Genomic DNA, 27,081 nt, shown 5'->3' with positions numbered 1-27,081 from the left:
TTCAGGTGGTAAGGTTGAGTAATAAGCTCTTGGGATATAACGTACATGGTGATTACAGCTGAAAAATATTGCGCTGTATATTTAAAAGTTGTTAAAAGAGTGGACCTTAAGTGTTATCGTCATGAGAAAAAAAAACTATGGGACGTGATGGACATTAGCTAAATTTACTGTGGTCATCATTTTACGATATACACTTATATACATATATATATAATCATTATGTTGTACACCTTAAACTGATACACTGTTATATGTTAAATATACTTCAATAAAACTGAGGGGAAAAGTTAAAAACAAAAAAAGAAAGAATGCGAGTCGGACTCCGGCTGACGTCATATGCACGTTCTAAGGATGTATGGAGAGATGCCAGCAAAAGCTCTTTAGAAGAAGTGCTTTATAAATACTAGGCATTTTTGAAGTAGGATTCTACAAGAGGCTGCAAATACTGTTCAGATGAGGAGCTCTCGTGAGGGACATTTCTTCAGTTCCGAAGCTGCAGAAGCACCCACATCTTCTGATGCGGAGAGGGGAAACACTGTTGCTGTAGGAAGCCGGGTTCCCCAGTTTCGTAGCCAAACTGAAGCTGCTTCAGGAAGAGCAACCGTACTACCTACTCTGGACGAGGCTCAAAACAGTAGCTAGATTTTTTCAAGATCGACATGATCCCTTGTGAGAAATAGGGTAAGTCTGCGCGCTCAAGATCTTGATACTGCAGGGAATGAAAGCTATACGTTCCGACACTAGTATACGGTGCAGGCCGATTTCCAGGTTAACACAAGGGGAAAATGTCCATCAAACATCTCTGACTTGCACATCTGCAGAAGAACCTCAAACACAACAAAGCCAAAATGGAACCGGCCATCGTCCCCCACCCCACACCTGCTCCTCTCCTCCTGTGTGTCCCTCTCAGTGAAGGCCATCCCCGCCTCACCCAGTCAGCTGGGTGCCATCCTCGTTACTAAAAACCTGCCAAAGGCTCCTTGTTTACTACTTCTTGAATAATATGCAAATTCCTTAACTCTGTAAGTAGGGTAACCATGTGTCTCTGGCTGGCTGGCATGGCTGGACCCCATGCCTGCTATTCTAGTGTATTTATTAATAGTACCCCCTTTCACCGGCCCAGGGGTGCCCGTTTGGATGATAAATTATATGGTCACCCTACCGACAAAGCCCCTTCTGATTTGCCGTACTCTCCAAAGTCCATTCTGGCTGCTTCTTACCTTGGCCACCACCTTCCAGGCATAGTGAATTTCTTTCAGTTCCCTTCTTTCCCAATGTCTGCCGACTAGGAGAACAGGAGCCTGTGTCTTTCACTCTCCTGAGGCACCTGACGCCTAATATCCTGCTTGCACACAGACACCAGGTATCACTGAATAAACCAACCAAAGAGAGTACCGGGAATACGGTAGTTCCATAACGAGCGTATTGTAGCAGATGACTGATGAAGATCTTTTGAGAAATTAAAAGAAAAAAATAACTCAGCAAGCTAGGATCTGGGTTTAATGCAATCATTTCAACAATGACCTCTAGTTTCTAGATGACTATTATAAAGCTATTTTGATACGAATACATTTTCATAATCTCTCAATAGAAATTTCTCTTATGGCTCGTGCTCAGTCTCTTTGATTTGAAGACATCTCTATAGAAGCCACGTATGGTTCTTGGAAACATCATGCAAGAAAAACAAAACAAAACACGGGAGAGCTGGGTCAGCATTTTGAACCAGGTTTTCAGAAATACTGACTGATGGCATTAAAAAAAATATGGCTTCTTCCTCCAAAAAAAAAAAAAAAAAAAGGAGGGGCACCCGGGTGTCTTAGTTAAGCGTCTGACTTCAGCTCAGGTCATGATCTCACGGATCGTAAGTTCAAGCCCCACATCGGGCTCTGTGCTGACAGCTCAGAGCCTGGAGCTTGCTTCAGATTCTATATCTCCCTCTCTCTCTCCCCCTCCCCTGCTTACACACACACAAACACACACACTCTCTCGCAAAAATAAATAAACATTAAAATGTTTTAAATATATATATAATGTTCATTTGAGTGCAATCTCGGGACAGTTAGAGGAGTTGCTCTTTCTGGGCTTGAACTACATCACAGATCCAAACCATCACCAAAGTTCGTATTTCACACTTTATCCAAAGTTTCTGTTTCTCTGCATAAGAACTGTGGCTTTCTCAGACATTTTCACTTCCTTTCAATTCTCATCAGTAAAAGTAGTGGTCAGTGTTCTTTTGGGGACCTTTCCCAAAAGGAAACTAAGGCAATTCCCTCCTGTCTCAGAAACCTTAAGAGAAGACTCAGGCCACACTGGATTGGACCCTGGACAGCAGGCTCAACCCACTCACTGGGTTAGCCGCCCACACCCGTGTGGACAGGATGCAGGATTGAATTTTGTGCCTCTGCACAACTACGAGTTTATTCCAGACCTCCTTCATGATCACCGGTCAATCACTGAAACCTCTAATGAAGAAATCCCTGAACGCCAAGGCTCTCCCCTGCTGTTCTCTCCAAGGTGTTCTCCACCTGAAAACAGAAATTACTCAAGAACCTCGAGAAGGCGAAACCCCAAAGCCCTCAGGCACGGAGGCACCCTTATATGTATGTGTGCTGGGACTGTTCTTGTTTTTAATCCCGAGCACTTATCTTCTGCAAATAAAGGCAGCAACCGGGTCTACCAGCGTTCAGTGGACAACTCTGGGAAGACACCACAAGGCACAGGGAGGCCAGACCAGATGCAAACATGTCCCATCCTTGGGGCCGTGCCCCCTTCCACACCAAGGGAAGAGCAACCAACAACCATATTCAAGACAGATGGCCCCAGCTGAAAACGGATGTGTCAAAAAGCAGCAGCCACAAAAGCAAACAGTGCAAAATGGAACGAATGAAATAACACACTGTGGATCCCGAAGGCCTCTATTCATCTGGGAACACATATGCAATTTTGTGCTCTCCGTAGAGGGCCCTGAGCGCCAGGATGGTCCCATCACGGCCTCTGCAAGACAGTCCTTCCGTAGCAAGGACAGGCACAGAGCCAAGTCCGCTTCTGGGCAACTTGCGGGGGAAGCCAGTGCCCTGCTAAGGGGTCTGCTCAGCGATCTGCAGACAGAAAGTGGGGTTATGTCCCAAGGGAGAGGAGGGAACAGACTGGTGGTAGCTCCTCACAGATGTAGAGCCCTGGGTAAGTCCCAGAAAGGGCAAAACAAGGCGGTAATTAGAATGCCACACCAGCATACACGCACACTCCTACCTCCTATCAAATACATCAGTTGGCAACCTCATGACTATTAAGTCCTAATTGCTACTTCCAGATCAGTAACACGTGCACTGAAAAAGCACCCCGTCTATCCCGCAAAGCCAATCTATTTTAAACACACTGCTTAAAACTGCTCCCTATAGGTCAGGGAAATTGTAATTACTGGCAGTTAAGTCTTTCCTACCCCTAAAAAAAAAAAAAAAAAAAAAAAAAGGAAACAGTTCTAAGAAATAAATGACCCATTTTTAGAGACCCAAAGCTGCTTATTGCTATCCTCAGACCGTAAGGTTATTACTAATAATAATAACTATTAACTGTTACTGAGCACAAATTAGGTGCCAAGCACTACTTTCACAGTTTTGTATTTATTAAGGTATTTAATCCTGAAAACAACCCCGTGAGCAGGTGCTGTTATTATCTCATTTTACACACGAGACACAGAAAGGCCAGGCTACCCAGCTGGTTACGTGCACGACCCGTGTCCAGACTCCGGCAGCCTTCTCCCAAACCTGGGCCTGGGGCCACAGGCTACAACTGACTCTCCTGGACAACCAACTGAAAAGTCTGTGTGTGGAAAGAATCGGTAACTGGCCAGAAAAAAAGATGAGGGTCAATGAGTAATATCCACCATGATGTATTGTTGTGATGCTCATGGTACGCTGCCTCTCTTTTACCAAGTTTTTTTCTTTCTTTCTGTTAGCAGCACACTGATAACCTCACTCACTGCCCAGGTTCCATCTCTTAATACTGTTAGATCTGGTTAAAAACACCACTTACTCTGATTCTAAACTGGAGCATGATGTGCTAAGCGTTTTTACTAAGGAAACCTGGACCTGGCTTCCAATCCTAGCTCTGATGTTCACTGACTATGTAAAGTTCAACCTCAGACTGATAGAATGATAGTACCAACCTCAAAAGATTGGTTGTCCTGTTAAGTATCTATGGAACCCACATCTCATAGACCCTCCATAATGAAGGACATTATTAGCACAAAATTCTAAAATTCTTTGGGAAAAAAAACATGGTTTATTACTTATTTCTTCTGGGATATATCTTTATTATTCTGAGTGTTTATCTTGTACGCTTTACTTATTTTTAAGTTCACTATCTTATGATCTTTTTCAATTTTTTTTTCATTTTTCTAATGTTTATTTATTTTTGAGAAAGAGAGAGGGACAGAGAGAGAGAGACAGAGTGTGAGCGGGGGAGGGACAGAGAGAGAGGGAGACACAGAATCCAAAGCAGCTCTGAGCTGTCAGCACAGAGTTCGACACGGAGCTTGAACTCACGAACAGTGAGATCGTGACCGGAGCCAAAGTCAGATGCTTAACCGACTGAGCCACCCAGGCGCCCCCCAATTTTACTTTTTAAATTTATCCTGAATAAACTCTTAATTTATCTTGAATATGTATTTATGCATTATGTACTTACATAACATGCATTTTTAGTGTATTGCTTATGAATTTGAGAAGCATATCTGTTCTCATATAGACAGCTGAGATATGTATTTCTTTTTAAAAAGAAAGCAAAAAACCTAAGATGTCTTTAAGAATGCAGAATTATCTCATCCTCCCATATAAAAAAAAATCATTTTAATTTGTAACCTACCAATTCAGAGTTAAAAATTACAGAACAGGGCTAGGCTGAAGGTCATCTTTACGTTAGTATGGATAGTTAGTATGGATCAAGTGGCATAAATACAGTTTCAATGGACCATATCAATTACTGAAGAAGGAAAAATAACCTGTTTTCAAACACTAAAGGAGCAAACTCTTATACGGCAACAATTGATATGCTAATTATAAATAATTTATCCATTCGTTAGATAGCCCGAGGACATGAAAGTAATGACTCCATTTCATTAACATTCTATAAAATTTAAATCTTTCACTTATTTAGACAAGTCTTCCTCCTAATTATCCCAAATTAGTGCAATTCTAGCCCTAGTTATATTTATTACATTGTCTAGTGGGACATTATATACATAGCGAGTCCCATCTGACAAAGGCCTAATTAGATGATCAATTTTTCTTGACTAGAGCTGGAGACGAACACCACTGGTCCTGAAGAAAAATTTCTTCATGATGCCACACTCAGATCTGAATTATTCTTGCAACCACTTCAAAATGAGTTTTGGATGCCTCCGTGTGAGAACATGACTCAGATCTCGGCCTACTGTGTTTCTGTCGAATTTGGGTTCACCTTTTGAGTATTCAGAATACCACCACCAGAGAGCCATCTGGAAGAGGAAGCAGAGTCCACGGATCCCTAGTCACACGCCACACCTGTGCCTCCAAGACCACACCTTAAATGAGACACCAGCTCCGGGTTTCACTTGGCAGGTGATGACACAGAGAAGCCACCTCGATTTCTTGGGACTCTTGATCCCTCTGCTCGGCAAAGTGCCAATCCGAGAAAAATCTGAACGTCTGGTTTTTCCACTCTTGCACTCAGATCACAGAGCGCTCATTATGGAGACCACTCAATCAAACTAAGTTAAAAATTAAATGTCACCACAGATGCATGGTATCGGCCTCAGCTGGGCTCTTCAAGCTGCTCACCAATCCGTCTACACAACCCTCTTCGGGTAGCAGCACGGCTACTTTGACTTCACTACCTTGCCCATCTCGTCTCCCACCTCTCACAGCCGATGGCCAACTTCCTGCTTCAAGGAGGAGACCGACACCATGGGACTGAAAGCCCTCCACATCCTGGTCCCTGTGACCCTTACAGGCATATTGATGACCACTCTCCTCTCTGGCACTTCTTCCAGGTCCCTCAATCCATTGTCCCCCACCTCCCCTCCCCTGCCCAGAGCCAGGATGCTCTCCGATGCAAATCACAACGTGTCACAACCCTGCTCACAATTCCTCTGTGACTCGGTCACAGGTCCTTGGTTTGAACTCAAAGACCCTTCTAGATTTTTACCTCTCCTGTCTTTGTCCTTTACCTCCCACTATCCCCACCTGGCCTCCAAAAGGAGAGAGCTGTTTGTGTGAAGCGCCCTCTAGCTGTCCTCCCCTGCCCACCCCCACTGCCACCGCTGTGCCTCTTCCCAAGTCCCCTCCAGTCTCCCAGATTTCTGCCAGGTGCTCCTGCCCTGTGGTACGCCTCCCTCGGCTCCACCCAAGCCTGCGTTATCCTATCTTAGAACTGCTTCCCCGAAGTCTCCAGAAAATTGCAGGATTCCTGAAGGCCAGAAGCGGTCTGCGTTCCCCATAATGCAGAGAGAGGACAGGACCGGGATGAACACAGGGAGGAATGAACTGACAGACGCACTGGGCAAGGAGTGCAAAATCAGCGGCCACCTGTGCCTCAGGATCACCTAGGGAGTTTTTTTTTTTTTTTTTTTTTTTTGGGACAGAGAGAGACAGAGCATGAATGGGGGAGGGGCAGAGAGAGAGGGAGACACAGAATCGGAAACAGGCTCCAGGCTCCGAGCCATCAGCCCAGAGCCTGACGCGGGGCTCGAACTCACGGACCGCGGGATCGTGACCTGGCTGAAGTCGGACGCTTAACCGACTGCGCCACCCAGGCGCCCCGGGAGTTTTTAAAACTACAGAATCCTGGGCCTCATCCCAAACTTACAAACCTAAATACTTGAGGAACGAGGCCAAGACAGGGGTCTGCGTCACAAGCTCCCCGGATGATTCTGCAGAAGGAATGAACTCAACACTGAGCCACACAGATGGCTTCTAGAAGCCACCGTCCACACAACATGCTCCCGTCTTGGCTATCTCGGGGGGAGTGTATCCAGAATACCAGGATAGGAACCTCCGTGCCGACATCGCCAAATGCACACAACTTCATGCCATCACCCTCTCTTTACCCTTGATTAGACCTGCCACTTCTCACCGTCCAGCATCCGGCTTTTTTGCAGTTCACCTCCGTGTATATTTCAAGCTCTCAAATATGTTTTATGCACCCTGAGGGTAAGGGCTCATGTCTTTCCATCCCATAGTACCACCTCAGGAATAGCATTTGGATGATTAGAAGTTGACTTTACCCACATTTAAGTACGTCCCTCATTTGGGGGGAAAAATAAGAAAATAGTATTCAAAGAAACTAGAAGCTCCTGGTTGCGTCAGCCCTACCTCTACCTTCCACCGTGCCCATTAACCAGGAGACTGTTGCCTTCTTACATAAAAAAGAAAACAAAAACCCAGCCTCTGACACTCATCACGTCTCTCTGTATGGTCACCTCCCACACAGAGATCACTCCACCTTCCTTCCAACCCCCCAGAAAAGAAAGATCATACGGAACATAGCGAGGCTATGAGTATCTACACTTCCTAAAATACATGATTAAGATCACCTCACATCCGTTAGCATGGCTACGGTCAAAAGAGACGTGAGGGGGGAAGGGAGGGAAGGGAAGAGGGAAAGACAGGAACAGGTGTTGGTGAGGATGCGGAGAAAGGGGAACCCTCTTGCACTGTTGGTGGGCATGCAAACTGGTGCAGCCGCTCTGAAAACCAGTATGGCGGTCCCTCAAAAAATTAGCCACAGAACTATATGCTCCAGTGGGGTGCCTGGGTGGCTCGATTAGTTAAGTGACTGACTCTTGGGTTTCAGCTCAGGTCATGATCTCACGGTTTGTGGGTTTGAGCCTCGCATCGGGCTCTGCACTGACAGCATGGAGCCATCTTGGGGTTCTCTCTCTCTCTTTCTGTCCCTCTATTTGCACTCGGTCTCTCCCTCTCAAAATAAATAAATAAACTTAAAAAAAAAAAAAAGAACTACCATATGATCCAGCAATTCCACTTCCAGGTATTTATCCTACAGACCTGAAAGCAGGGGCTTGAACGGATGCCTTTACACCCATATTCGTAGCCGTATTATTCACAACAGCCAAAAGGTGGAAGCCGCCATGTGTCCACCGACAATGAATGGATAAACAAAACGTGGTCTACACAGACAATGGAATATTACCTACCCTTAAAAAGGAAGGACATCCTGACACGTGCTACAACATGGATAAACTCTGAGGATATCGTGCTGAGTGAAAGAAAAGGACCGAAGGACACACTTGTCACAAAAGGACAAACATTGCACGATTCCACGTGTATCGGGTACCAAGAGTTAGTCACAGTCACTGAGATAGAAAGACGTTTTGCAAGATGAAAAGAGTTCTGCGGACAGATGGGGCGAGATGGTTGTATAACATGACCGTCCTTACTGCCACTGAACTGTTCACTTTGAATTAAGATGATAGGGGCGCCTGGGTGGCTCCGTCGGTTAAGCATCCGACTTTGGCTCAGGTCACGATCTCGCGGTCCGTGAGTTCGAGCCCCGCGTCAGGCTCTGTGCTGACGGCTAAGAGCCTGGAGCCTGTTTCAGATTCTGTGTCTCCCTCTCTCTCTGCCCCTCCCCTACTCATGCTCTGTTTATCTCTCTCTCAAAAATAAATAAACGTTAAAAAATTTTAAAAAAAAGATGATAAATTTTATGTTACGTCTATCTTACCACAATAAAAATAAAAGGTAAAAAAAAAAAACCAAAACAAACCAACCAGATGACTAAAGAACGAGTCTTTAGAATTAAATACACTTGTACCTGAGGAGCAAACTATCCATCTCAAAGCAGCAGGGTACAGGGAATTTGCAAGACGTCTTCTGGCTGAGATGAATGTAATTTCCATACGTTTAATTTCCTGCATATCGTTAAACTCTTTTCTTTAAAGAAGTAGTTGGCTAATCAAATCTCTCCCACATTGCCTGCCTGGCAATAAGAAGTTAAAACAAAGATATGCAAATATTAAGAAATTCTAATCTAAGGAAACTGAATATTAAGTGCAAGTGACCTTTTTCATTCTTTGAGTTTATCCGGTTTGGTGCCTTGGTTCTAAAGTTAATAAATACAGAGAAACTGTGAGTCACATTTATTTTTAATTTAAGAGCTGGCAATTTTGTTATATTTGTTTAGTATTTTTAAATCTGATACATACAGAATATACGTATTCACTGATTAGCCATAAAACAGGGGAAGAGTTGATAAGAGATACAGTTTTTAACTGGTACATAGTGTCTAAAAGCAATTTGTTTTTTTTTTTAAATACACTGTATCATAAAGCTTTGTGACTGTTCTTTAATTTTCTAAAGAAGAGGGGAGTTTGCTTCATTTGTCTTACTTTATTTTATTAAAAATTTTTAACATTTATTTATTTTAGAGTGAGAGAGAGACAGACTGCAAGCAGGGGAGGGGCAAAGAGAGAGGGAGACACAGAATCCGAAGCAGGCTCCAGGCTATGAGCTGTCAGCACAGAGCCCAATGCGGGGCTCGAACTCACAAACCATGAGATCATGACCTGAGCCCAGGTCAGATGCTCAACCAACTGAGCCACCCAGGCGCCCTCTCATTTGTATTACTTTAAATGTTATACCCACTCCAGGGGCACCTGGCTGGCTCAACAGGTGGAGCATGTGACTCTTGATCTCAGGTTGTGTGTTCAAGCCCCACGTTGGATGTAGAGATTACTGAAAAATAGCCTTTTTTAAAAAATTATACACTCCAAGGGTTAGGGAGGTGCTCGATTTTGCAAGTCCTCTGACCAGGAGAAATACAAAATGAAGATTATGTTTTCTTTCTTTTTTTTTTTTAGATTATGTTTTCATATTATTGACATTCACTCCATTGCCGTGGGTTACGGAGCTCATATTCTTTGCCCAGTGACAAAGTAGGAGAGACTATACAGTATTTTCTCAGAGTGGTTCCTGCAGGGAATCCCAAGGACACTTTTCTTCATTTCCCCCCAAACTGAAGATTTTAGAACATCCATCTGATGCTTTCAAAATCAGTTAACTGATTCTTTTCAAAAATATAGTCCACTTACCTGATTGTAGCCATCTGTACTTTTTTTTTTGCAATATTCACCAAAATTCCTAGTTTATTAATTTCTTGACTACCTTGTACTTAATTCTACCATAGACCATTCAGACCCATACAACTCCTCCTTATTTTCTCCCCCCACCTGCTACTGTCATTTAAAACGATTGTGCAGAGTACTGCCTAATTACGCCATTATTTGGATGCCAGCCTATCGGAATGCTCAGAATCATGCTCAGTCTGAACAACAACATGGCAAAAGTTTGATGCGCTAAACTAATGCTTCCTCGGTGATTTTCCGTAACTAAAAAAGTAAAGGAGGATACAAGACAAAGTGAACCTGCAGAAGAAAATGGTTTACCAAATAAATGAAATGATGTTTCTGTGGGAGACTTCTTTCCGTTTCAAGTTTCATATTTGGCGGCGCCTGGGTGGCTCAGTCGGCCAAGCATCCGACTCTTGGTTTCAGCTGAGGTCATGTTCTCACAGTTTGTGGGTTCAAGCCCCGCATCGGGCTCTGTGTGGAACCTGCGTACGATTTTCTCTCCCTCTTCCTCGGCCCCTCGGTCTCTCTTTCTCTCAGAATAAACAAACACATAAAGTTTCCAATTTTGTTGTCAGGTCCTTTTGTGCCAAACAAATCGAGACCCAGGAAGTGTGTGGTCCCAACTGCTTCCTCTCCTCCAAGAATCAGGGATGTTCACCACATGGAAACGCTAGGCCAATTAAGACACCAGAGGAGATCATGTGGATGAGGAAACCCTGTCTAAGGTGCTAAGGGAAAGAGTCAGCAAGGAAAGAGTCCAGCAACGGCTCCCCCTACTGTCCCCCACCCCAGCGCCTGCCGGATTTTAGGAGAATACTGTCCTTTAGGCAAGTCAAGGTCACGCTCAGAACATTCACTGACAGAGTAGAGATAATTTTCAAATATCATACACAAATATTTGACTTTAGATTCCTTAAATTATGCAGGAAAGGCTAAGATCTGTCCTCTCAGTGGAACACAGGTGTTGCAAGAGGGGGCCCTAGAGTAAGAGCAAGACGACCCACCCAAGAAGTTGGTTTTACTAACATTTAACATAGAAACTAATAGTTGAATATGTACATGGTTTAAAGTGTGTGTGTGAGTGTGTGTATATGTTTTATGTATGTGTGTTTGAGTACGTGTGTATGTATGTGTATGAGTGTATAAAATCTCAGGTTTGTCATCTTACTGCTTAAGCAGTAATTAGTGGCTGCCCCCCAAGACCGTTGTGTGAGGGGTCAATGAATGAGATCATTCTTTTTTTTTTTAATTTTTTTTTAACATTTATTTATTTTTGGGAGAGAGAGAGACAGAGCATGAACGGGGGAGGGGCAGAGAGAGAGGGAGACACAGAATCGGAAGCAGGCTCCAGGCTCTGAGCCATCAGCACAGAGCCCGACGCGGGGCTCGAACTCACGGACCGCGAGATCGTGACCTGAGCTGAAGTCGGACGCTTAACTGACTGAGCCACCCAGGCGCCCCGAGATCATTCTTACCCACTGGCTGGTACAAGTTGTGCCTAATAACCAATGGTTCCCTTCTGCTGGGGGAAAAGGGGACTGAGGGTAAAACGGCTCCCCCGGAATATCTACATGTCAGGACCACATGGGAACTCTGTTATCTTTTTAGACATTTCTTTTTTGGGGAGTGGGGGGAACTCTGTTATCTTGTTGGAAACTTGTTCTCAGTGACAGAGGAAGCCTGTGCTCATGTCCCAGGGCCTTCGACCTCTGGCTTCCCTCCACCAAGCTGAACAGAAACCTTGCAGGGCCGGACTATACACACAGTGGTGCGAAAGACACCTTCCACAAGCCCACAGCATCGACTCCAGCCTGAGGGAGGACACTCGCAGGGCCTCAGTGCCGAGGACATACTTTCACACCTCTGGCAGCATTTGGTGACCCAAACCTCCGTTTCTGGGCCTTGAGATCAGGATGGTGTATCATGTCTTCTTTTGCATCTGGCATCCCAAACACGTCCCTTGAAATTCGCATGTGTTTAAATTACCCACATCAAGGACAGGACAACCTATGGGGAAACAGGATCTGCATGCTCCAACAAACGATGCTTTAACCAACAAAAGCCAATGCTTTTGTCCCATTTGGGATGGAGGAGGCTTCTGAGGTTCAGTCAGTTGGCCGCGGCCGTATAAAGCAAGGTCCTCAGTACCCTTCCGGTTCATTAGGTATTTTTACCTAGACTTTAAGGAAGGAGGGTCTCGGGAGGGGGAGAAGTGTTGAAAACAAATAGATAAAATGCAAATTCAGGAGTAAACAAGCCAAAATGAAAAGCTCGGCGTTCCCCCCAATCCCAGTGGATGCAGCTCACGTGTCTGCCTGGAAAGGGGGGTGAAGGGGGAAGTGACTGCTTTGAAAGCTGCGGAGGAGGGGGGCCCTTTATCCCCCAGCTCAGGCTGCCATCCCATCTGCTCTTAGGAAAGCTGCCGAAATATTAACATATTTGACAAGTGGACCCCAACCTCCAGCACCCCTTTACCTTCTACACCATTCAGCGGGACTTCTGACCTGAGATTCCACGGGACCATCACTAAACTCCCCAAGGAGGGGAAATGGGCTTGGCTTGGAGCAGAGAAGCCACTGCGCCTCACTTTCAAAAGTGCCCTTGATAGATGGACCTTGGCCTCAACGCTGCCTTCCTCCCTCACACCCCATTTCTGCGACGCTCACCTGCACACACAAACACACACAAGCACACAGCTCAGAAGCAGCTTTTTTTCCCCTTTGCCTTCAACTGAAAAGTCAATGCATATATCTCAGATTAAGCGGAGTCTGATCATATGGGGCACTGTCTCTCTGATTTCCGTGAAGCCAAGTTCTCTCAGATGTATATCCTGCAGGTGCACTGAATGCACAATGATGCTCTACCGTTCTTCCAAAGACGGACATTCGAGGACAGGCGAGCCCACGTAGGTACGTGAACAGTTCCGCAGATTTCTTAGAAGATCGCATACCAAAATCAGGAAGAAATGGAATGTCTGACTTCTGATTAAATGAGTACCAAGCGTAAGAAAAAAGATTTAAAGCTGTTTTTTTAACTCTGCCGGATCATGGACAACACTACCTATTGTCGCCCTTCTTCGTTAGACACCGAGGACCGAGTCTGCCCTGTAGTTATGCCCCCCGAGAAATAATGATATCGTAGCAAGAACGTACTAAGTTCTTACTGTGTGTCAGGAAGTATGCTAGTTGTTTTGTGTGCATTTGCTCCTTTAATGCACAGAACGACTGTAAGGAAGATACTATTTTATCTTCATTTTACAGACGAGAAACAGAGAACAGACTGATCGCACAAACTGCCAAGATCACACAGCCAGCAAGTGGGTGTCAGGACACCAACCCTCTGACTTCAAAGCCCTAAGTCCCAACGCTCTGCTGCTCTCTAAAGGCACTTTACAAACGTAAGACTGAAGCCACTATTACAAAGGTGGAAAACCCCATCTGACACGACGACCATCTTCCCGTTCAGCTCTTCTGGGCATGTTCGGTCCCCGGAGAAGCAAACTCTGGTAAAGCATCTTTTTTTTTTTCTGTTTATCAGCAGCCGACCATTGTCTTCATTACAAATAACCAGTGAGCAAGTGTAAGGAAAAAAAATGTTCAAATACTTGTTTCAATTATTGTAGAACCAACCAAAATGAAAATTCAAATGAGTTCACCAGGTTCATAGAAACCAATGCAGGCTCTTTTGGGGTGCCTGGTGCTTCAGTGGGTTAAGCGTCCGACTTCAGCTCAGGTCATGATCTCACGGTTTGTGAGTTTGAGCCTCAAGTCAGGTTCTCTGCTGTCAGCACAGAGCCCACTTCAGATCCTCTGTCCTCTTCTCTGCCCCTCCAATGCTCACACTGTCTCTGTCTCTCTCAAAAATAAAGATTGAAAAAAAGAAAGAAAGAAAGAAAGAAAGAAAGAAAGAAAGAAAGAAAAAGAGAGAAAGAAGGAAAGAAAGAAAAAGAAAGAAAGAAAGAAAGAAACAAAAAGAAAGAAAAAGAAAGAAAGAGAAAGAAAGAGAAAGGAAGAAAAAGAAAGAAAGAAAGAAAGAAAGAGAGAGAAAGAGAAAGAAAGAAAGAAAGAAAGAGAAAGGGAAAGAAAGAAAGAGAAAGAAAGAAAGAAAGAAAGAGAGAAAAAGAAAGAAAGAAAAGAAAGAAAGAAAGAAAGAAAGAAAGAAAGAAAGAAAGAAAGAAAAACAAATGCTGGCTCTTTGAATAATGCTAATGACAAGGAAGGAGGGAAGGAAGGAAGGAAAGAAAGAAAGGGAAAGAAAGAAAGAAAGAGAAAGAAAAGAAAGAAAGAAGGAATGAAGGAAGGAAGGAAGGAAGGAAGGAAAGAAAGAAAGAAAGAAAGAGAAAGAGAAAGAAAGAAAAGAAAGAAGGAAGGAAAGAAGGAAGGAAAGAAAGAAAGAAAGAAAGAAAGAAAAAGAAAGAAAGAAAGAAAGAAAGAAAGAAAGAAAGAAAGAAAGAAAGAAAGAAAGAAAAAAACAAATGCTGGCTCTTTGAATAATGCTAATGACAAGCAAGGAAGGAAGGAAGGAAAGAAGGAAGGAAAGAAAGAAAGAAAGAAAGAAAAAGAAAGAAAGAAATGCTGGCTCTCTTAATAATGCTAATGACAAGGAAGGAAGGAAGGAAGGAAGGAAGGAAGGAAGGAAGGAAGGAAAGAAAGAGAAAGAAAGAAAGAAAGAAAGAAAGAAAGAAAGAAAGAAAGAAAGAAATGCTGGCTCTTTTAATAATGCTAATGACAAGCAATACTGATATAATGCTTCTCGTGTGCGGTGCCTGGTGTTAAGTGCTTAATGTATATAATAAGTCACATAATTCACCCCAGACCTCATGGCTGCATACCATTATTATTCCCATTTTGCAGGTAAGAAAACGGGAGGAAATACGTTAATTTATCCATGTGTACCCAGCCAGTATTGGAAAGGCTGGATTATGAAGCCCCGTGGCCTGTATCTCTGCTCGAAGTTGCTATGCTACACAGCCTCTCAGAGAAGAGAGGCTGAAATATTTACTGGATATTTTGAGTAACTCGGAGAATTTCGGGGGGCGGGGTGTTGGAGATCCAGGCTTGGAGCTCTGTGGCCAGAGCCGCTTCCGTGAGGCCTCCTCAGCAGCTTCTACCAAGCATGAGCGCCACCAACCCGGCCACACAATGCACACCACCTGCCAGCTATCCGCCCCCCCGCCCCCCCCCCCCCCAGCAGCCTCCAGAGCGCGGTCTTGCACAACAGCGCCACCCTGTGAAGGGAACGTGCCTCACAGCCCCCGCTGCTCTGTGCACAAGCGAAGGGCGTGGGTAACAGGTGAAGCCTAGGTCAGCACCCAGGCCCTCCACGTCGGGCAGGCCAGGAAGGCAATCCCATGGCGAGTTCAGCAGCAACACAGAGAGAAAGGAGACTTCCACCTCCCTCCAACCTTCATAAGGTGGCTGTATTAATTCCCGGGGGCTGCCAAAACCAAACGCCGTAAACCAGATGGCTTAAAACGAGAGACGTTTATTCTCTCAGGGTTCTGGGGACCAGAAGACAGAAGCAGGACCATTTCCCCTCAGGAGGCCCCGAAGGAGAACCCACTCCGTGCCCTTCTCCCGCCAGTATGGTGGTGGCCAGCAAACCCTGGCCTTGCCTGTGGCTTGTAGACGCATCATTCACATCTCTGCCTCTGTCTTCACATGACCTTGTGCCTGCCGTCTGTGTTTCTCTTCTTCTTCTTATAAGGACACCAGTCTTACTGGATTTAGGGCCCACTCTACTCACGTATGACCACATCATAATTACATCTAACCTGTTTCCAAAACAGTTCATATTCACAGGTACCAGAGGTTAGGACGTGAATGGTTCTTTTGGTGGGGGCGGGTGGGGGTGCTCATTCAACGCAGGACAGTGGAGGGTTCAGATGCTGGGCAGCCAAAAAAAAAAAAAAAATGACAAATATCCAATGTATCTCAATTGCTATGAGGGCCCTTCATCTCATGTAAGGATGAAATAAGTGATTTCAAAGCCAAAGTTGGATATGCCGAAAGCAATTAATGGCCTGTTAGCTCTCTTCGGGGAATCAGCGAGACAGGAATGTGCAGTTGGGGTGTGGTGGGGGCGTTAATTGCAAAGCTGGATGGTTCCTCCCTCTGAAACTATGGCCATCAGCAGGATAGGGCCAGGCATAGGTCCTGCCACCAGTAATGCCCACAGGCATCTGCCAAGTATCTCTCTTTTATCTTCAAAAGGAGAAAACTTGGCCTGGAGGGGCCATCATGGATTTGAGTAGAAAGATAAATGGAGATTTTAACTGTGTGTATGAGTTACCTAAGCCATAATTTTTCAACTGCATAGGTGTATGACAGATGTTTGAAATGTACATTATTTACATAGCTGGTCTAGTCTCCTGGGTTGCTACACCCGTTACTCTAAGCCTTTTCACACCTGACTATACTCACCAAACATATATCCCTTTTATCATCAGCACCGTGGCTTCTGAATAAAGGCAAACACCAATAAAACAAATCCTAGCGTTACAAAGCACTTGACATTTAGGAACGGGAGAGCAGATGATCTTCAAGCAACCTTGTCCTTGGTCCCCCATGTTTTCAGAAAAACCCAAGTGGGACTGAAAGTTCACAGAACCCAACTGACCCTCCATGTGCCGGGAATAAAAATAAGTCAGTCATCTGCTCCCCTCTAAGAAACAGAACACCGAGTACAAAAAAAGCTAAGCTAGATTTGTGTTCTCAACCAACATTGCTAACTGGATGACCCCCAAAACTGTATCTCTAACTCTTACTGTTCCTCGTGTGTCTAACCAGCCCATTAGGTTCAAAATGGAACTCGTCACCTGCTCTACTGTCCCAGCTTTCTGGCGGTATACTGCATTCTTCCGACAAAAATCTGGTTTACAACCCCCCTTTATTTTAACATCTTAAATCCAGTTATAAGGAATGGCCAGCTCTTTGTTCTTGAAGATTCTTCCCTTCCCCTTCGGACCCATCCCTCCTTCCTTGGCTGATACAAGCTTTCCACGATGTGGCATGACTACCGCTCAGGTACGCGAGGTCATTTTAGGCGGTATTTAGTTGAGTATTTTAATTGATACAGTAATATATTAATCTTAATGGAGATCAGAAAAATGGAATTAGCAAATGAACCCTGTAATGTCACACAGAATACAAAACTTTCTTCTTAATTCATTTCAATCAAACAGTGGGCTCAGGTTAAGGGAAAACATTAAGTAACTGATACGGGTGGTTTACGGACATGGCTAAAATCTTGGGGGTGGTGTGCAAATGCCTGGCAGTGCTGGGAAGCCCTCGTCTGTGGTGGTCGCTCAGCATCATATGGCTTGATCGCATCGGCCCCTTCAGCCACATCCCAGCTGGCTTCCTGGCCTCAAGACTCTCATGTTTTCCATCTGTCCTGCAGGCCACCACAGACACTCCTCCTGAAACGCTCCTTTCATCCTTGGTTGCTACTGCTTCTACAACCTTCCCTCGATCCCCCTCCTTCCCTGTCTCCTCAAATCCTACCCAGTCTTTCAAGACCCAAGGAAGTCTCCCCTCCGGGAAGCCTTTTCTAATTGATATCCTTCTCTGAACTCCTATTCCCCTTACACCAACCGTATCAACTTCCCCACCTGACTCTTGATCATATCCTACCTATTATTTACCACTTTCTAATGGTCGATTCACTGACAGCTGGTCATGTCTTTATCCAATTTTTAAAGAAGAGTCGTATTTTATTCATTCACGCAATAAACATTTACTGAGTGCCCGATATGTGCCAAGCCCTGTGGTTGCTGGCAAAATAGAGATGTGAATAAAACACGTAGTGCCATTGAGGAACTCGCTGGCTTGTACTGGAGACCCACGTGTGAACTCGTGGTATGACACAAGGTGACCGTGTTGCTGTAACACAAGTACAGAACAAATGTCATAGGAGGGATTTGCTCTAGAAAGGATCTGGAGGTCAACTGAAAGAGAATGGTGTATGAGCTGGTTCTGGAAGGTTCAAAAGTATTCCTTCAGACCTTTAAAGATGGGGAGCCTATGGGGCACCCGGGTGGCTCAGTCGGTTAAGAGTCCAAATTCGGCTTAGGTCATGATCTCACAATTCGTGGGTCCAAGCCCTGCGTCGGGCTCTATGCTGACAGCTCAGAGCCTGGAGCCTGCTTCGGATTCTGTGTCTCCCTCTCTCTGCACCTCCCCCACTCGTGCTCTGTCTCTCCCTCCCTCTCTCTCTCTCGAAAATAAACATAAAAAAAATTTTAAGAAATAAAAAATAAAAGATGGAGAGCATAGTCTAAGCAGTGGAACAGACATTACAAAAGGCACAAAATGGCAATACGGTATTGTTGAAGGTATTTTCAGGAGCCTAGAACACAGGATGGTGGGGAAAGAATGGGAAGAGGGGGTGGAAAAGGCAGTCGTGCCAAGAAGAGGTCATGCCAAGAAGAGCCTTGGTCTAGGACTTCATCCACAGGCATGAGGAACACTGAAAAGAGAAATGATGTGACCCTCACACAAAAACCCTCTGGGGACCCATGGAGGACGAACTGTACCTGAAGACAGGTCGGTTTGGAAGATACCGTAATAGAACAGAAGAAGATTCAAGCAACACAAGATGAAGAAGGAGGGCAGATTTTAGAAATATTTAGGTGGTAGACACTGGATTTTCTGACCAACTGGTTGTACATTCTAACGTCACATAGAAACAGTCTAGGGATTAACCACTCGAGGAAAGGTTTGCTGTCTACTTAAAAAATTTACCCATGACATTTCTTTCCAGTGGTACAGTGGCTGAGGTTAATTTAGAGTTGACTATAGCCTACAGTCTTATAACATGCAAGAGCCTTTACACCTTATAGATTAGGCTCCATACAGCTTCTCTGATCCACAAAAGCCTGTCCTAAACTGAAAAGTCAACGTATTATCCCACCAGCAAGGACCTAACCAGATTTTGTTTCTTGGTTATATTTGCACCCAGCACAAGCAATGGTTTACCAAAGAACATGCTATTGTCTGAACTCTCCTAACTCTCTGGGGTGTTGGGAACTTAAGCCAGAATTGCTCCGGAGGTGTAAAAATGCTAAGGTTTTTATACAATACACTCATACTCCTTTTTTCAAATAAAAACATTCACGAGAGCGTAAAAGATATTGAAACACCAAGAGAGGTGACCTTTTGTAAGTGCATTCATGTTCTCTTGGGAAATAAAGAATAAAGTCATTCACCACCAAGTGTAATATTCCTCACTTCCACTTGCCTGATGAAAGGAGTCAACACAGGTAGTTTCAAATTAAAACACAGTTGGAGTAGCTGGCTGAAAATGGATCTCTCCGAAGAGGGGAAAGGAGGTGACGGGATGTTATTTATTAAAACTTGCATGTGATTATAACTTCGTCCATCACCTCCCTCCCGAATCACTCTGCTGGCCACCACAAGCCGCGCGCACATTTAACACAAGGCTTGAGGATGGCAGGAAATAGGACTGTTTTGCAAACTGAGCACACTTCTCACACACCCCACATACGGGGAAGCACGTGACTCCAATAAGTAGAAAGGGCAAAGGTTATTTCTAACGATTTCTGTGTAAGTGCTCACGAGTCCTGTGATGGCTCATTACAGAGTCACCGCGGGGCCCAATTCTGTAATGGAAGCAGGGACCAGAAGGACCCGTTACAGACGGGAGGGAGGTCATATTACTCGCCAGGGACACAGCCGGTTGGTGGCAGGCCCAGATTGGAACCTCGAGTGTCCATCCTCCACTCCCAGGAAACTCTCACATCTCTTAAAATAACAGAACAGAAGGATCTGGGACACACAGTCAGCTGTGCCCCAGAATTAGTTTCTATAAAATTAAAACTTAATAAAGTCATCAAGGTGGTTGTGCTGGTCATTCCGCCCCACCAATGACATCAGTTGGGTCGGCAGACAAGACGGATTTAAATTTTCTTCAGATGCCAATTTGGGCCTTTTGTGTTACTCTCTTTTCCAACCCTTTAAAGTCATAGTGGTACAACTGTCTGCTTTGCCATTCTTTAAAATCTAAAAGCACCCTAAGTTTGGAGATATCTTGCATTAAGCAACAGCTTTGATGGACATGCTCTGTAGAACCTTTATGTGGGAAACTGACTTTCCAACTCCTGATCAATAGAATACCCCCGACTTGATGGCATTACACGTGGAACATCTAGACTCACTCTTCCCCGGGACTGGGGGAGAAGAGAGTGAAGAAAATGTAAAGTTAGTAGCAACATTTGTGCAAAGAGGTCACACAGTTAAGGCTCTAATAGCTTCACCGACAAAAGGTTTGCGGTCTTGAAAATTATTTCATGGAGGTATGTGAGCATGTTTTCACGTGGAAAGCACTAGAAATTATACAGCTATTGCCCTCCCTGGGGGGAGACAGACTTTTATTTCTGGTTAACTGATGTCATAATATCTAGTTTTAGAAAACGCAGAATGATTCCACATCCGTTTGATCTAACCTCTTTTCTTCTTCAGATAATGCCTGGGCATGGAGTTATTCATCTTGTCTTGAACAAAAGGTAAGATTTTCCCCCTTCTGCCCAGAAACTACCATTGGGAAATTAATAGTCAAGATGAACAAGGAATTCATCTCATGGCCTGTGAACTTGCTGGTTGCCAGAAAGAGGCCTGTGAATTCTTAGGGTTATTTTAGATTTGGTAGCATGAATTGGGAGCTTAAACAGTCATAAAAGACATGGTCGTCAAGATTTGAAGTTTCAGAATTCTCTGTACTTCCAGAGGATCTCTTTTAAGTTTTATATGCGCCTGTTCTAACCTCTTGAGTTTAAGTGTAGTTTATCCTGAAGCTATACGAAAAAGCCACGGCTAAATGTCAAGCCTACTGCTATAAATCACATTTCAAACTGGTAATTACTTATTAGTGGAGAGAAGGCTGTTTGAAATGGTGCTGTCTCATTAGAAAGCTATTACGGACGCCTGCAATTCGGCCTTAATAAACAGAGGTAAACTTCAAGTGTCTACTGTGTGACAGGTATGCCAGACCAAAACAACTGCTATTAAAATTCCCAAGGATCTCTCTCTCTCTCTCTCTTCTTTCCTAAAGTTAAAAAAAAAAAAGTGATTTCCCCCCCCCCCATATTTTTTAGGAACATTTGTTGGGGTGGGGGAGGTGGATTTCTAAAAAGAGTCTCAAGTGAAGTTATTTTAAATTCCTTATTTTAAGTAACTCCCTAACTTATTTTGTCCTTTGAACTCAATAACAAAAAAACTCTTTCAACTGAAAATGAAGTATGATAATACCAGTCGTTATTATGCCAAATGACTGGACAAACAGAATATGAAAAGACTCATGTTCTCAGCTGCCTCATTTCCTATTTCATTTTATGTGACAAAGCCTCTGTTTATATCCAGAGTCACTAACTTGATACAAGTAGATTTCCTTTACCTTTTGTAAGAGGAAAAGAACTTCCTGTAAATGATCTCTGCGTGTTTCAATATACCATCTATTCCTATCAAGTTTCATATTTGGAAAAGAGCCATTTTTGAAAAGGAAATTGATAAGATACCCACCCCAAACACACAAAAGATGCATACGAGCGATTCCATCTACTCTCCCAACGCTCACTGTAGGTGTGTCTTAATATTTACCATTTCCTTCCATCAGCACCAACACCACTCATTACATGTTTTAGCTAACGTTTTAAGGATAGATAAATAATACCCCTCCCTCGCTGGGCACACCATATTACATCCAACCTAACAGATAGGTGAGAATCTAGCAAGGCACTTGGCCCTTAGGGACGCTCCAGAGAATACCGAATGACTGACACAGCTCTTCGTCCCCCACCTTTTGGGTTTTTTGTTTTTTGGTGGCTTTTTGTTTTTTGTTTTTTTGTGTTTTTTTTTTTTGTCAGCAGGTACCTAACATTCAATCTGCATAGAAAACCACTATCCTGAAACAGCTTATCCCTCAACATCACTGTCAGACCTGCTTACCATGTGCAGATCAAGAAATGAAATAAGAAAAGAGAATCAAATAACATTAAGAGTTTCTTCCCCCACGCCTTCAGAAACACCTCGCAGATCTGGCACACGCAGGGAAGTACTTCAGCAAATAACGAAAATGTGATCATAATGAAGCCATGCCAAAGACAGATAAAAACAGGCTCTATGGGAATATGCCTGAAATCGTTAAAGAATCTCACAGGTTTGTTGAAGAAATTATGGCCACCTGCCCTCCCATAGCTTCACACTTGGTGTCAGTACTGGTTCCTGAAGAGGGATAAAAAAAAAAAAAAAAAGAGGGGAACCATTCAGTGTGGAATGAAGACATTCAAACCCAGGCATCTGAGACCTGGGATTATCGAAACACTCGGTGCAGACATGAGTTTATGTACATATGTGTTTTGAGGTTAGATTTCGATTTAGGTGCATTTCAAAATTTACAATCACAAGTCTGAAGACTGTAGCAACCACAGCAGTGATTGACTTGAATTACTAACGTATAAACTGTACTTGTCACTTTGCAAATCTGGCTTTTCATGAAAGAGAATCGAGGGCGCCTTACTGCCAAAACAGTACAACATCCTCTGTAGCCAGATTTTGCGGTAAAAAAGATGGTTATTTTATTTAGGTTTTATATTTATGGAAATGTGGTCACAAGACATTTTTAAAGCATGAAGTACTGATCCCAGGGATAATACATATTAAAAAAAAAAAACTTGCTGTTTTAAGGGGAAAGATAGCAAAGCTACCCTGTGAGCACCAACCACACGCTTAAAGCAACCTCGCCAGTGAAGACAGGGCTCGGGATGACTTGGAATAGTATGTGGTTTCAAATATAATCTCATCTCTTCCATCACATTGTGTTTGGTAGAACATCACTTCTTTCAAACTGAAAAAAAATGAACAAAAATTGATGTCTGACCATGGCACACAAGTGGTCAACAATAAGTAAGGAGAAAACAAGGAAAGAGTTCCAGGATTTGCCTCCTTCGGCATTTCCTCCAGTATTTTATCCCCTGGGTTCCCAAGTCACAGCCAAAGCCATTCCGTCGTGCTGCCAAAGGGAACCGGCTCCTTCCGAAATACTCTTAACAGCCCTGCGTTTTACGATGATGAAACCCTTTCTGAAGCCTCCGTTTCCATTCACCGTTTTGTTCGTCCTTCCTGTCTGACATGCAAATACAGCCTCCATTCTTTCCATACAACCTAATTCGAGGCAACATATGTTAAATCCACACAGAATCATGTGAGCGTTCAATCCGCATACACACCATTACCCCACGGAATGCATGCAATGAGCTCCCACAGAGTTGTCTGCGTGCAAATCACACGAGCTCTGAGACGTATGCGGGGCTCTTCCCGGACTCCAACCATCCAGAGTTGTGCACGGAACCTGTTCCCTTGTAGGCACAAGGGGCTGTCTAAATACCCACCAGGATAACTGGCCACCATGCAGGAGCCGGCCAGCTCGCTACTGCAGGCGGCCCCGGACGCAGGCTCTCCCACAAAGCTCAAGGAGGCTGCCGCGCAGGAGCCTTGCAGTCATTTATCTCCTGCAGCCAAAGCGCCAGGCACGGCCCCCTCCCTTATTTTACCTAACTAATAGCTCTCAAACCCCATATTGAGAGGGCCTGCTGTGGATCTTGCGGAGGTACAAAATGGTGGATGTGAGCTAATTTTTCCTGCTTTCCCCATAACTTATCGCATCCATCACCGGCCGTGCTCCCACCTAAGCACCCCGGCGGCGGCGCACCGAGCACGCCCCGCGGACCCGGCCCGGGGGCAGAAACGCGGCTACCCACCTGATGTCATGTAGCCCCGCGAAGCCTGGGGCGCGAAGGCCGCGGGGAAGCGCTTGTGCAGGCGGTAGTCCTTCTCGCTGCGGGACCTCATTCGGTCCGAGGCCCGGTCGGAGAAATCCGAGCTAGGCCAGGCTCGCCGCAAGGTTGTGCTCCGGGTCTTCTTCATGGTGGGGGAGCGCGACCTGCCGCCCCGATCCTGGGGGCCTCAGCGCCGGGGCGCAGCGCGCTGCTTCATCCGTCTACGGCGGGCACGACCCTGGCGGACTCTGCGCACATTTTCCCAGCCCCTCCTCGTCGGCGTCTACACCGCCAGCGGCGGGTCCGGCCTTCCCCACGCCCCCACACACCCCCACGGCGAAGGCTCCGATTTTACACACGTCCCACAATGCATTACACTTCATTTGCAATCCGCCCGGCTTATAGCTTCCAGATTCCTGGGGGGGAAAGGCACGTTAGGAGGCTCCCCGGCCGGGAGGAGGCGGGGAGGGGGCGGGCGGGGTGGGGGCGCCGAGACTTGCAGCGTGAAAGCAATGGGAGCGCAGACAATGGCCCGATTCAGCGCAGGAGTGCTTAGCCAACTGTGAGCCACGGCACAAAAGACCCAAACAAATGAGGAAGCCGAGGCCTCCTCCGGGGCTGACCCGGGATCGGGCGCCCGGGAAGTCGGAGGGGCGGCGGCAGACCCTCTCCGCACCCGGCGGCTCAGAGCGAGGCGTGGGGATGACAGCGTCCGAGTCGTGTCCCCCCGGGCCTTTCGGCCGCGCGGCCCGCAGTCCCGGGCGCAGGCTGGTTCGGCCTCCCCTGCAGTCCTCGGGAGGCAGTCTTCATTACAGAGGCTCGAATGGGGGGCGCGTGTGCACAGGGATCCGAGCAGACTCTGCAGACAGCAGCTGCGGCAGGCGGGCTCCTGCGGAATCCAGGAAGAGCCCGAGTCCTCCTCGCAACTGCAGCGCCTCGTCAATCTTCCTCCTTCCCAGGCTCAGGGTGGTGTGCGTGTGTGTGTGTGTGTGTGTGTGTGTGTGTGTGTGTGTGTGTGTGTGCGCGCGCGCGCGCGCCGACACGCATGTGCCCCCCTACACATGCATGCTCCTACTTACTGGCCGAGGGGGCGTCTGGAGCCATGGCTGCCAGCGATGCCGAGCCTGCCGATCCACACCCGCACGGTGGCACCAACGCCCGGTCGCGAGCGCGCAGAATGGCTACTGAAGGGCAGGAAGCGGGGCAGCCGCCCAGTCTCATGCTAATCACCGAGCTGCCTTAAGTTAGAGCACGGATCCTGTCAGGCTTCTCATTTTCATGTAAAACACCCTGCGGCGGCGCGGGGACCTCGGCGGGAGCCCCAGCCCGGAGTCCGTGCTCGGATATTTACATATTTTTAGGATTGTCCCTCCCCCTCGCAGGAAGAGACAGAACCCCCTCAGTGGGAACAGGGAGATCTGAGGTGCCCTGTCTTGCCCACCTGCGCCAACCCCGGAGTCAGCTAGAGCCGGAGAAGGGGGCGCCACCGGGAGCTCCTGCGACAGCCGCAACCGCCGGGGCACCTGGTCCACGCCGCCTGGGAAACGCAGTGGAGGTGGTCTCCGGCTCTTCCTCTCTCTCCCTGGATCCCTCGTGTAAGTCACCAGCAGCCCGCTAACCTGCATTCAGGTCCTTTACACGGCGCGGCTCTGCACAGCTGCTTCTGGTCCAGCAACCAATCGCTAAAGGACAACAATGCGCGCGACGCGGGAGGGGCGGAGGGGGATGCGCCGCCCCGGCCGAGGCGCGGGGCCGGGACGCCGAGGTCACGCCGAGTTAAAGGCGCGCGGGCACAACGCTGCGGACCCCGACGACGCTGTGCGGGCTGCCGGTTTTCTGTTTTTGGTTTTTGGTTTTCAAAGCGCTTATACCCCCATTTGGGTTTCCAGAAATGCTCGGGTGTTCTAAACAACAAAAATAAACCTGATTTTTTTTTTCGACAGTATACTTTATTGTACATTTTTGCGCTTTTTTATTACTGACGATGCAACGTTCAGAATCATTTTTATGTTGTTGTTTCGTAGACACAGGTGCCAAGTTACAGAGACAAGGATACGAAATGTTATGGGGCTATGATCTTAGGCTGATGCCACAAAAACAAACAAAACCAGAAAAACAGCGGGCTCTAAATGGTTAAGATTCAAGAGTTCTAGCATGATTTGGTGCTATTCGGAGGCTTGAATTCTTTGTTGGGGGTGGGGGCGGGCAGCAAGGTTCTTGAAGAACTATGCATATGGGGGTGGGGTTTAAGCCACAAGCATTAGATAATCTAGAACCAGAGCCTCTATTCAGTAATTTAAGGCTGCTCTCTAAAGAGCCAGAACTCCTCTAAGGAGCCAGCGTAACTAATCTATCTCTTGGGATAATGGGGGTACACAAGCCAGCAAACAAATAAAATCACTAAGTATCATATGGAACTTATATTTACACTAATCAAAATTTACTACAACTGTAAACCCATTAGCCACAGTTTAGTGACATTTTTTAAAAGTTAGGAAAAGAGACTCCCCCAGAAGGCACATTTTGCTAAGATGTCTTCTTTACTGTAAGAGGTCTTCTAAGAACAGAAAGACCACAGTGTTAGAAGCTACAGAAGACTAAATGTGTAAAGAACCATAAAGGTAATATAAAATAAAAATGCATGAGATATTGACATTTAGATCTCTCAATCCAATTCAACATACAATTACTCAGTACCTCCCATGAGCCAAAAGTGGTGACGTGAATGATTATAATAGTTCTGACTGAAGGCTAATGGTGATTGCTGTGGCAAATGTGATATTTACTCATTCAGCAAATAATTATTGACTATCTAGAATATGCCAGCCCTGTCATGGGCGCTGAATACCACACATGGCCCCACACAGTTTATGGTGTAGGTAGTAAGCAGATAAATGCACCACCAAGTGTGCTAAGTTCTAGAAAGAAGAATAACCTCTATGAAAAACAATGTTCATCTGAGACCTAGGGAATGAGGAGTCATCCAAGCAAAGAGTTGGGAACACGGTATTTCAGAAAGTGGGACCAGTACGTACAAAGGACCTGTGGTAGGAAGTGAGTGTGGCCTCTGCTGGAAGAAGTGAAGGAGGGCCAGTGGGGCTGGAGTTGGAGCAGAAGAGGAACGCGTGTGATGAGGTCATAGAGGAAGGCAAGAGCCAGATCG

The 27,081-nt window shown here is 45.7% G+C and overlaps 1 protein-coding gene across 2 annotated transcripts in view; it reads right to left on the bottom strand.

The window, feature by feature from the left end:
- The window catches only part of STOX2 (storkhead box 2), a 115,664-nt gene extending 90,100 nt beyond the window's left edge, over nt 1-25,564 (bottom strand). The window contains exon 1 of one of the 2 annotated variants that reach the window (XM_047856629.1): nt 25,360-25,564. In XM_047856629.1, the coding sequence (XP_047712585.1) occupies nt 25,360-25,543 (184 nt within the window). In that variant the 5' untranslated portion in view covers nt 25,544-25,564. Of the gene's footprint in view, nt 1-23,900; nt 25,336-25,359 lie in introns of those variants that run through there. The other variant, XM_047856630.1, reaches the window with a different exon arrangement.
- Nucleotides 25,565-27,081: the final 1,517 nt, after the last annotated feature.

This window comes from Prionailurus viverrinus, chromosome B1 (assembly GCF_022837055.1).
Source record: "Prionailurus viverrinus isolate Anna chromosome B1, UM_Priviv_1.0, whole genome shotgun sequence".
In the NCBI taxonomy this organism is placed as follows: Eukaryota; Metazoa; Chordata; class Mammalia; order Carnivora; family Felidae; genus Prionailurus; species Prionailurus viverrinus.
Note: the sequence above shows the minus strand (reverse complement) of the source record. Positions and strands in the feature narration are given on the sequence as shown.